The sequence below is a fragment of the Ceratocystis lukuohia genome (assembly GCF_044167205.1).
Source record: "Ceratocystis lukuohia strain C4212 chromosome Unknown Supercontig1_pilon, whole genome shotgun sequence".
Taxonomy (NCBI): domain Eukaryota; kingdom Fungi; phylum Ascomycota; class Sordariomycetes; order Microascales; family Ceratocystidaceae; genus Ceratocystis; species Ceratocystis lukuohia.
The window spans coordinates 3,653,703-3,665,261 of NW_027263520.1; the positions used below are offsets into that span (position 1 = coordinate 3,653,703).

The 11,559-nt window shown below is 49.7% G+C and overlaps 3 protein-coding genes across 3 annotated transcripts; 2 read left to right on the forward strand and 1 right to left on the reverse strand.

Moving 5' to 3' along the window:
• Nucleotides 1-1,106: 1,106 nt before the first annotated feature.
• On the forward strand, nt 1,107-2,279 carry HOO65_010922 (JmjC domain-containing protein F; the record flags this gene model as incomplete). The annotated part of the gene is made up of 1 exon (XM_070999832.1): nt 1,107-2,279. One exon carries the CDS (start codon nt 1,107-1,109, stop codon nt 2,277-2,279), a length of 1,173 nt encoding a protein of 390 aa, XP_070862744.1.
• A 108-nt stretch (nt 2,280-2,387) lies between these two features.
• Nucleotides 2,388-4,123, reverse strand: HOO65_010923 (uncharacterized protein; the record flags this gene model as incomplete). Its single annotated transcript, XM_071005695.1, has 2 exons — nt 2,388-3,950; nt 4,100-4,123. The coding sequence occupies 2 exons, from the start codon at nt 4,121-4,123 to the stop codon at nt 2,388-2,390; spliced, it is 1,587 nt and encodes a 528-aa protein (XP_070862745.1).
• A 2,828-nt stretch (nt 4,124-6,951) lies between these two features.
• On the forward strand, nt 6,952-11,493 carry HOO65_010924 (putative membrane protein C20F10.07; the record flags this gene model as incomplete). The annotated part of the gene is made up of 3 exons (XM_071005271.1): nt 6,952-7,235; nt 8,083-10,718; nt 10,778-11,493. The coding sequence occupies 3 exons, from the start codon at nt 6,952-6,954 to the stop codon at nt 11,491-11,493; spliced, it is 3,636 nt and encodes a 1,211-aa protein (XP_070862746.1).
• Nucleotides 11,494-11,559: the final 66 nt, after the last annotated feature.

Below are 11,559 nucleotides of genomic sequence, written 5' to 3' on the forward strand. Positions count from 1 at the left end.
ATAATCACTCTGACTTGTACCCCATGGCCTTCTGCCACCAATCGCGTAAGCCTCTTAGATCTATTTGCTTGCCAAATTCAGCCACTGAATAAATCTCATGAAACCCGTCCCCAAGTCTTTCCACGGCTATATTAGCATCCGCTTGGGCACCAAATTCTGCCGCTTGTACTGGCGATGGTTTCCGCAGACATCTGTAGTCCTTGTACCGCAGGCTATGCACGGTTGCTACCCACTCAGTAACGGCTTCCTCACTTCGGCTTTCAACATACATCAGGCCCGGAGCGCCGCCGAACCTTAGCATAACGAAGTCAACTTGCAGGACTTGTGCAGCATGACGTAGGCGTTGGACCTTTTTGCGTGAGGTAATATGATGCGTGCGAATAAAGGCATTGTAAAGGGGGTTCATCATGTTTTCGTAGTGTATGTGCTGGAGTTCATCTCTATTATTTTTTATGCTGGTTTGGTAGTAAGTTATCAGGCCTTGAATCAAGAAACTTCCCCCCCCACTTTTTAGCAATAAAATCGAAAGCATCACGTGATCTCAAGATTACCAGTGTTTGCACTCCTAAAAATGAGACTGATACCATGGCGTGAATAAAATAAGACTAGGACGTATACAATTGTTGTTTGTATTTAAATTCATCGTTTCTAGAGACTCCTCTATGGTCATCTCTACTCTATTGGAAGAATGCCTGACCGCCTCGTCTGCAATAGCATCTGAGCTGCTGGCAGCTTGCGCTGAGCCATCATTACTTTCTTCACAAGACTGCCCATTAGAGCTTTCTGGATGCCCCTTCCCAGTAGTTCAACTATTACAAAGACAAGCGGCCCTGATAGTGACGATTCACAATGCTGCAGTTCTGGGATCTGGTTTGGCGTCTAGCGACAACCTTGATGTAACTAGAGTCCGAGTTGAACATGAGCAACAGATGCTCCTACAAAGGCGGCTCACTGATATATTGGAAATAGCCACGGCTGAGTTCTATGCTCGGCCATTTTCAGCGGTGTTAGATGGCTGGCGGAGAGTCTATGCTGACACACGCATCTTGATGTTTCACGCCCGCTTACTCAACAGCCCGCTTGTAACGAGTAGGCGAGATTCAAACATGGACGAGGCTATTAACGACGTAGAGAAAACGGTCGACGCACTGGTTGAGACACTGGACATGGCTATTATAGTGGCAGGTGGGAATCCTGTCAAAGCGCGGAACAAGAAATGGATGAACTGGGTATTGAGACTTCTTGAGGATGCAACACAGGAGGCAATTGGGGCTAGGGAAGACGCAAATAGCGATGAACGCCCAACCAAGAAGATGAGAACAGGTATTAATGATAGCAACGATGATGAGGGTACATGGGCGGATTATCCTATGTTCTGCTCTCACGAAGCTTTTACACCGCCTGTGGTAAACCCAATACCGAGGCTGTCCGACTACTCTGTGGGTGCCTTTGAGTCTTATTTAACCACAACATCGCCTGAAGACCTTGCTCCAGCCATCTTCACTGATCTTGCTAACTACTGGCCGGCCATGACATCCCGGCCATGGTCTAAGCCAGCATATCTCCTCCAATCCACCTTTGGTGGCCGTCGGTTGGTCCCCGTTGAGATTGGCCGGAGTTATATCGACGCTAATTGGACTCAAAAGATCCTCCCGTTCCGCACGTTTCTCTCTGAGTTCATTCAAAACACATCTGAGAGCCTACGGTCCAAACCCTTGGGCCAGTCCTCCATTTATCGCCGGGGCTATCTCGCACAGCACGACCTACTCGCCCAGATCCCGTCGTTGCGTGCCGACGTAGCCATCCCCGATCTGTGCTGGGCTGAGCCCCCACTCGCATCACCGGCATCGGCACACTCAGACCCGCGGCTAAATGCCTGGTTCGGGCCGGCGGGGACCATCACACCGCTGCACACAGACACCACACATAACATTCTCGTACAAGTTGTTGGGCGCAAGTATGTGCGGCTTTACCATCCCAAATATAGCAATGTGCTGCGACCGCGACCACCAGAAAACGGCATTGATATGTCTAATACGGCAAGTGTCGACGTCGGTGTTGAAGAGGGCTGGGACACAGAATTGGAGGCTGAGAGCGATGAAAACACGGAACAGGACCATGCACAGAGCCTACATGGAGAGGCCAAAGTGGCATTTCATGAAACTGAGTACTGGGACTGCATCTTAGGACCTGGCGATAGTCTCTACATACCGTACGGATGGTGGCACTACGTGCGAAGTCTCAGTACTAGCTTCAGTGTTTCATTTTGGTGGGCGTAGTTACATGGGAATAAAACAAAAGACCTTCAAATTGGTTGAATTGGCAAATTACTCCATTGTCGTAGGCTCCCGAGCTAGAGAGCCTCCCTTTACATCCATGTACTTGGACTAAACGATTCTACTTGCCATAGACTCATCATCCGTCCCTATCTTTGGTGTCCGTCTCGCCTTTGCAGACTCCTTGAGAGCATCCCACTGTTCTTTGTACTTGCGTAATTTTTTCTGTATCTTTTCGTTGTCCCTTTCCACTACTTCCAGGCGTTGGAGTGCCTCGCTCAACTTTTGCTCTAGCTCCTTGTTTTCACGTTTCAATGCGTCGTCCCCTAGCAGGCCTGTGGGAGAGACTAGCGGCGGGGGCACCCGCAAGCCGCTATTGCTCATGTTGTTTGGCGACTTGGGCCCCATGATTCTGCTCTCAGTAAGACTCTGAGCACTTGCCTCAAAGACACGGAGCCGCTTCTGCAGCGTGTTGACTACATCCTGTAATCCCTCGTTTTGGCGACGTAGCTCATCAGCAGCACGACGCAGCTCATGATCGCTTTGGCCCTGGCGCACGGCGCGCTTTTTTGACATCCCAGGGAGGCCTTCGCCAGCATCGACAAAATCTGCATCGGTTTCATCGCTAGGAGCTGTTGCAGAAGCGCTACTGTATTGCGATGCCGACGCCGTAAGACGTCGCTTTTCTTTGTCAGCATAGCTGAGGATGTTGGCGTAAGACACGGTGTGGCCGCTAGGCGGAACTACGTAAAATGACTCATTAACTGGTAGTCTTTGCATTGCACGCACTGTGGCCTTGGAGTATATTTTGCCCAAGTCTGGGTCGGCTAGGCTTGACTCCGACAGACGAGATGGCTTGGCCGGTGCAGCGGATCTCGACGATATGCTAGAACCGCGACGCCGGTTTGCAGGCTCGATTATTACAGGAGTTGCAGTTCGTGCGGGTGTATCCTCCGAGACAAGCGGTAGACCAGCAAAGGCCAATGGAGACGAAATACGGTTAATTATCGACCCAAAGGCATTGTAGAACCGCGAGTAACCGTCTTCGCTAGTGGCAGCTGGTGGGGCAGCACTATGGTCTTGGGGCTGGCCACTGGCAGTCTTTTCGGTGTCTAGCATGGTCTGCATGCGCGATCGGCTACTTTCTTTGTTGGGAAGCGTCTCTAGATTTCCCGAGGCAGGGTCATTGGATACGCTAGGTGCAACCAGTGAGCCGCTGTACTTGGAGCGAATTCCACGGGCAGAATTGAGATTGTTCGTGATAGACTCAGCAATATTGCGCTGTGGAAAGCGTGGTTGGGCCAGTGAGGGTATCTGGCCCGTAGCCTTGACATTTACACTGGCGGTTTGCTTTGTGCTAGCATCAACCCCTTCCTTTCCATCGCAGTCGCCGTTTTTTTCGCCATCAGCTTTGGAGCCATCGGGGTTCGTGGATCCAGAAATGGCGGTATTGGTGGGTCTTTGGGCGCTGTGTGCACGCACTGGTAGTTCCAGAAGCTTAGCAAGTCGTTTGTGGTGATCTTCAAGTAGACGTAGAGTACGCAAGGCTTCAACACTGGACGTAGTGTTAGCTGCCAAGGCAAATTCACCGGCAGCAAGTGTGTGTTCATTGATGGCTACTGTTGTATCTGCCGCTTGCGTAGCACGAGCCGCAGCTCTCGCGTGATCGTGAGCCTATACAGGAGAACGTTGGTATCATACATTAGTGACTTTGCGCATTAATGATGGGTAATGAATAGGAGAAGGCAGGAGAGGAGAGGAGAGGAGAGGAGAGGAGAGGAGAGGAGAGGAGAGGAGAGGGGAGGGGTTAGCTTATGACGCACTTTCACGAGGGGTGAAGTCTCCATAGCGCTTCTGTTTCTATGGGTAATATTTAGGGGAGTGGCACTAGACCTTGAGATCAGGCACACGATTGTGTTTGCAAGAGGAAGGTAGCGCAAGATGTGAAGTATCAGAAGGTAGCTTTGTCAACCCGAAGAGCAAAAAGGCGGCCCTGATGATCATCATCGTTTGTGGCTGGGCCTTTCCCCGACACATACAGGGTTAGTCTCCAAGGCCTTGTTGGGGTTAACGAGACTGGGATTAATTATTTGAGATCATGTGACTTTACGAACTGGAGATGGTAGCAGACCAAGAAATGGCTTCTTGTACATTACCTTTGTGAAACAGATATTTGGCATTTGCCACTTGCGGCACACGACGACCGCCTTGTTTACGTACGTAGGACTCCATGTAGTCGAGGGTCCTTTTTTGCAGTGTTCCTAGACTAAATGCCAGCGTTCTTCTTGATCTTGGTCTGTCCCCAAGCCCCCCTAGAACATGCAAAACCTAGCTCATGAAAAAGCTTAGGCTCAGACTTAGGCTTAGCTTCCCATGCTCTGACCAGCTTGCGACAGTGGCATTTTCAGCAATAATTATTTCTTGGTGTGTTTACTTGCACCTGTCAGCCGGCCAGTCAATTACTAGCGACATGTAGTCGCCCGGGACAGGCGGGCAGCGGAAAGAACAGAATGCTTGGCTAAATAATCACAATAAGGATCATTCTCGTGAGCGATGGCTAGTGCTCATGAAACTGTTAGACAGGTCCATGGAGATGCAACCTTTGGCTGATGTGGCGAATGCCCTGAAAGCTTGGACTCATCAGACGTGAAAGGGGGAACGAGGGGGATGCATATAAGAAGGATAAGATGCGTTATGTGAGTGCGAGTGGATAAGGCAAATGCGCCATAGTGGAGATGTGGAGGGTTGTATGGATGCATGTACAGATGCATATATTATATCAGATGCACGACATGCAAGTATAGCAATAGCAAGTAGATGCGCTTATAGTGAGTGCTATACGAGTAACGTATGTATAACACGGATACGGGTACAACTTCGCAGCATGAAAAGGGGCATAGAGTCACATAACGAAAGAGCTAAAAATGGCACTGGGAGAATCACAAAGCCAAGACCAATACATTCTTGCAGCTTGCCCCGTACGGAAATGACGGCCCCTGAGCCTGTGATAAAGAACATAGTCTAGAGCTCAAAACAAGACAAGTACAGACAAGAAAAGACAGAACGAAGCAGGGGAAGATTGGTATGCCAACTGTTGGAATGATGCTGACCAACCGGTTGCAGCCTGGGCAAGGCTTGTCTACTGCTGTTTTTGCAGCGTGTCATGGTCAAGGATATAAGATAGAGGACAAGAAAGCAAGGACATCATCCATCGTGGGCTGGGCAGCTTCCCGGACAGCTCTTCCTCCTCCCTAGAAGAAGGAAGGAGGAGAAAGAGAGGGGGACAAGGAGAGAAGGGAGGAAGGTGCAAAAGGGTAAAAGAATAAAATGATAAAAAATGGTGCTCCTTCCCTTTCCGTCCTTTCAATTGTCAACATGGGATTCCATCCCAACCCCAAGGCAACAGACAAACGGCGAATAATGCCTTTCGAGCTCTACGGTGTTAGTAGTTGCCTGTTGCACTATTAGGGCGTGATGCTCAAGCTACGAGCTACAAGGCAAGAAAACGCCTTTTCCTTCTTTCCGCAAAGTCCTGCTCCCCACTCCCTCGTTTGCTCTCTAAAATGGGTGCCTACCGCATTCATTAGCAGCCTTCCCATCATGTGGTGTTGGTGCCGATGCTGTGAACTTCAACGCCCCCCTCATTTTCCCCCGTCTTTCTCCTGCCGCTATTTCTCTTTATCCTTGTATCAATTATGCCATTGAACTTTCCTCTTCTCTCCTCTTTCTTTCTCCTCTCGTAGCCTGCGACCTCTCTCTCTCCCTCTCCCATCCTCATCCCATTCTCCTCCTCACGACAATTCTTTTTCCCTGCGATCCGATCTTCAAACAAACCACCGCCAGAAAAGTTACAGCCAATCACACTCCGACATGCCCGAAATCTGCTTTGTCTGAGCGCAACGTCTCTAGACTCTGATCTTGCGTCGTCTCCTTGGGATACCGCTGTCTCCCCTGAAAAAAAGAAGCCTTTTTCTAATCCCTTCCACGGATCCATGGATGCGTGCGAGCTCTGGCCGATTATTTCCTAGCATTTACTCGCTATTTGCTACTGAGCGTTTTAGTCTACAGAATAAAGCACCAGCAAAGGTTGACTAGGTTTCATGAGACAGGGAGGGGGCATGCATGTGCTTCTAGTAAGGTCTTGGCATTTGTCCTGTGTTCCTGATATTTTCTGGCTGGCTTTCTATTTTGTTTCGACTTCTGGCTTCTGACTTGATGTGCGCTTTTCCTCTCCTCTTCTTCTTTCTTTTCCACACGTTAAATGCAACAACAACAACAGCAACAGCAACAGCAACAGCACCAAACCTCTTGATCTCTATTTCGCAGCTTCTTTGCTTTGTTCCAGACGCAGACTTACACGTTGAGCAGGAACGGGCACGTCTTTGTCTCGCCTTAAATTCTCCCTTAGGCCTCCCTTTTTCTTTGTCTCTTTGCTCGGCTCAGTTGCCTACAGCGTGCCTGTTGGCTGCCCCATTGCCTTACACGTAAAGGCACTGCACTACGTACTTGGTAGACAAGTTACGGAGCACATAGCTTGGCGCTGTTGATATAGCGCGTGTTGCGACAGCATAACGAAACATCGCCTTTTGCTCTAGGCTAAGCGTCTCTTCTCCTTTGTGCACTGTTGTGATTCCAACAACTCCCTCGGAGCCACTTCGCCGGGTCATTTTATATCATGGGTGCTTCTCGTCAGGAAACCGAACTCATCAGCCCCCCTTCTTCTTCGCCTATCCCCCCCACGTCTCTCTCTGCGTCAAGGTCTCTACGACTGCGCCAGACCAGCCCTTCTCTGTCAACTCCACCAAAAGAGGATACCCGGGCTGGCCGATTTCCCGTTCGGGTTTCCCGGGGACGACTTCGCAATAGTTTTAGTAGCGAAGAAAAGCAAAAGCGCTTCAGCTCACCACTCTCGCCCTCCACCACTCAATCCGTTTCTCCGCAAGACACAGACCTCGACATGTAAGTTTAATTACCTGCACATCAATCCATTGTCCATATGCATTAGAAGTCATCTGTTCCTTTTTTTCCGTCGGTTGCATTTCACATGCTGCTTGATAACTTGATGATTGGGCCTCTTCTTGTTCTCCCAAAGTTGTTCGTTTGAGGCTCTCTTCAAGGTGATGGTTTTATTTGTCTTACGTATGTTACAAGGCACTAGCAAAGACATCAAGTATCAAAAGAAAACCTCTTTATCCTTGTCCCCTCCCTTGCCCTGCAAACCAAGCTCAAGCTCAAGCCCAAACAAGACCCCTGTCAAGTGACAAAACCGAACTTAATAGTGGTCACTAAACTTGGCGTGGGCTAAACTGTCCTTGAAAGTCAAAGAACAGTTTATGTGCCGTTGGTTGTGTGTGCTTATGCACAGTAAGCAGAGTAGGAAGAAGAGGGGAGGCATTTGTCTTCCTTTGCCTAATCTGTGATTTTGCGTGGTCAGAGTTGGTGATTCGCCCACCAATCAAATACCGCCTTCCTCTTGTTTTCTGCTTTGTTTCTTTTCTTTTCCCTCTTCTCTCCCTATTATTTTCCATCAACCTATCGCCCAAGGTTGATTCCTTGATGCTTAATCTCTTCTGTCCCCGTATCATTATTCGCCCGATTATCTCAAATCAAAACCCTCCCCCCCCCGTCCTGGCCCTCTTTTTTCTTCCTTCTCTTTCCTCCCTCCCTCGGCCGCTTTCACCTTGCGCCTTGGCGTTTTGAACGCTCCCTCTTTCGATGGCCTAACTATTTATTTCATCACAACACCATCCTTGATACCATCGGGGTTACAATCCTAACTTGCGTCGCTGCTTAGATCAGTTAATAGCGCGTCTAATTACACATTTTCTGCCTACTCAACATTGAGAAACCAACCTTCCACCTCGTCGCTCCTCTCAATAGCCCGCTCTCGCCCAGAATCACGAGACGGATCGCAACCAGACCCCTCATACCAGATTAGCTCCCACAAGTCTTCGACCTTCCCACGCATTCGCCGTTCTGACACTACCGCCAACGGCAGTTCCACCCGATTGGCACTAACTAAGAGCCCCGGCTCACGTCGCTCACCATCGCCCGGCGGTAAGCTACGTGGGATATTTCGTGTGAAGAGGAGCAACTCAAGCTTGGTTAGCTCTACTTCAGAACCTGGCGATATCTTGCCAGAGTCTCACGACTCGTCCAAAGTACCCGCAGCTAGCTCCCTAGCTCTTGTGCAAGAGGACGACTCCCCTTTGTACACGGCGCAGGATTCCAGCCAACGTTCGCTGCCTACACCAATTAACAGCCAGTCTTCGGTAACCCCTCCTAAGACTCCCCCTACCGGTACGAAGGCTCCCGTCTTTGCAATAATAAACACTCCCCCTACCCCAACAAAGTCGCAGGTCCCTTCATCAAAGTCTTCTATTAAAAGCATATTTTCTTCGCCCTCTTCAACCTTTCTCGAGCCGCCATCACTGGACGGTCCAGCAGTACAGCCTCCTCCACCACCGCCAATCATCCGTGTTTCTACAAGTGGAATTCTTCCAGGACAACGACGTCTCCGTTCTGGGAGTACTGGGCCAAGCAAACTATCCAAAATCTCACGTCCACCTCTCTCACCCACCCCCGAAAGTGCTAGCAACACACCATCCAACGATACGCCTGAATCTGTACCTGATATTCCTGTCTCATCACCTGGCTTCTTATCGTCTATGCTATCGGCTGCACAAAGCGCTGCTACATCTATTGGAAATAGTATCGTCAACACAGCCAGCACTGCACGAGGAACAAAGACGCGTTCGCTTTCTCTCTCAACTTCAAACTCGGTATCCGAAGCTGCATCGGCTAGTACTCCACAGCTTGAGCTTGCTCCATCTCCCACTATTCCAACCGCAATGGAACGTAAAGAACCGGCTGTGAAGACACTTGGAGCTGGGGATCTCAGTCTCAGTCAACTGGGGTTCAATGATCCAGCTTCTATGGCAAATGCATCTTCGATTAATCCTAGCCAAATGCCGAATGACATCGCTCATGAACCTTTGCGTGGAAGATCCGAATCTTCACCTGCTGATCCTCAGCATCCTGCCGAGATGGGTGCCGATGAACACTCTCGATCAACGTACGAACAAACTACTAGTGATGCTTCACCAAACCATAGTGTCTATGGGGACGCCAACGTGGCTACGGCTGCTGGTATCCACCGTAGTGGTAGTATAAGAAGTGCGTTGGAGCGGCATCGCAAGAGAGGAGGCTCGGCAGCAACTGGCAACACTATTGGAGCTGCCATTGCTGCCGCCAATCATTCGTCTCTTCCACTACACACACCATATAGTACGAGCGTACCTAAACTCACCGGCTTTGCGATTGCTAGCAAGAAACGCAACAAGGATTTCCACACGCTCTTTAAAAGCGTTCCCGACGATGATTACCTTATTGAAGATTATAGCTGTGCGTTGCAGCGAGAAATATTGTGTCAAGGCCGCCTATATGTCTCGGAAGGTCACCTGTGTTTCAGCAGCAACATCCTTGGCTGGATAACCACCTTGGTCATTCGGTTCGATGAAATAGTTGCTGTCGAAAAGCGGAATACTGCACTCATTTTCAAAAATGGCCTCATGATTTCTACTCTCCAAAACAGGCACATCTTTGCTAGTTTCACTAGCCGTGATGCTACTTACGATCTCATCATTAACATATGGAAGCTTGGCCACCACACTCTTGAAATCACTGCGGATAAGACCGAAAAGACGATGGATGACCCTGCAGTGCCTCTACAACATGATGATGTTCGCTCCGGTTCCGAAGATGGTAGCGATGAAGAAGATGATGTTTATGACGAGGACGATGACAACACCTACAGTACCCCGGAATCCGTGACCGTGGCTAATACTAGCTTTCCCGAAGCAGATACTGAAAAGACTGGTACCCGCAAACTTTCAACTACTGGTGGGACCGGCGGCACTACTAGTGATGTTCCTCCTGCAGCAGCTGGTAATGGGCAGGACTTTCCTGGCCCTGCTACCCATGGCCCAACTGATTGCGGTGATGAAGCTAACCACTACGACCGGGTCGTTGGTGACGATGTCATGCCAGCTCCCTTGGGTAAAGTTTACGACCTACTCTTTGGACCAGCTTCCGTCAATTTCATACAGAAATTTATTGTTGAAAATCAAAGGTGCACCGAATACACGGCCGAGGACAGGAAAGGCTTGACTTCTGACAACAAGACACGGACCTTTACCTACATTAAGCCTTTAAATGCGCCCATTGGCCCGAAACAGACCAAGTGCATCGTTGCCGAGACGCTGGACGCCATAGATTTGAGCAAGGCAGTCAACGTGACTGTGTCTACGCAAACCCCTGATGTGCCTAGTGGTAACGTTTTCACAGTCAAGACACATTACTGCCTTTCATGGGCTGAAAACAACCAAACACGTATACAGGTGAACTGCACGGTAGAATGGTCAGGAAAGAGCTGGATCAAAAGTAAGTAGTGCAGTGTCTTCAATTCTAGGATGACATGATGCTAATATTGTTGATAATAGGTCCCATTGAAAAGGGTGCAAATGATGGTCAAGTGCAATACTGCAATGACCTTTTTGGAGCTATCCGCCTTGCTATCTCGACCAGACCTAGAGCTGGCACTAACAGTGGCGTCGCCACTAAGTCTAAGAAGAAGGCTCGCAAGAGCAATGCTGCCGAATCCAGTCCCATTGTTCCGGCTGTTGCCCCTGCTCCCCCTCCAACGAACTGGGGACCTTTAGAGCCAGCGCGTTTTCTCCTAGAACCAGTTGTGGACATTGCTAAGCCTTTCCTCGCGGGTAATCTTGTGTATGGCCTCCTTGCCGGCTTGATGATAGCTACGTGGTTCGGTTTTGGATCTCAGCCTACGACACACTCAACTGGCGTATATAATAGTGGCGCTCACGCATATATGGGCTTCCCGACCTACCCCGATCGCATTGTAGCGTACGAAGAAATGTGGCGTCGCGAGGAAAGCCAGTTATGGGACTGGCTTGAGGAGCGTGTACAGCTTGGTCGAATGATGGGTGATCCATCTGCAACCTCTTCTGGCACCACGCCAGGAATGCGCAGAAAGCCGACTGAATCACGTACAGTGGAAGATCGGCTGCGTGAGGAGAAAATGGACGAGCTGCAGATCAAAGAGGCTATTGCAGTCACACAACGCAAACTAGACTTGCTCAAGGAAGCGATGGAGAAGCGGATTGCAGCAAAGGAGCGTATGGGTGAGAGCATATGAGGCTACGGTAAGATTGGGGTTTGACTGGGCTAATTGGTGCTGCTTTCTGATGGGCTTCATCGCTTT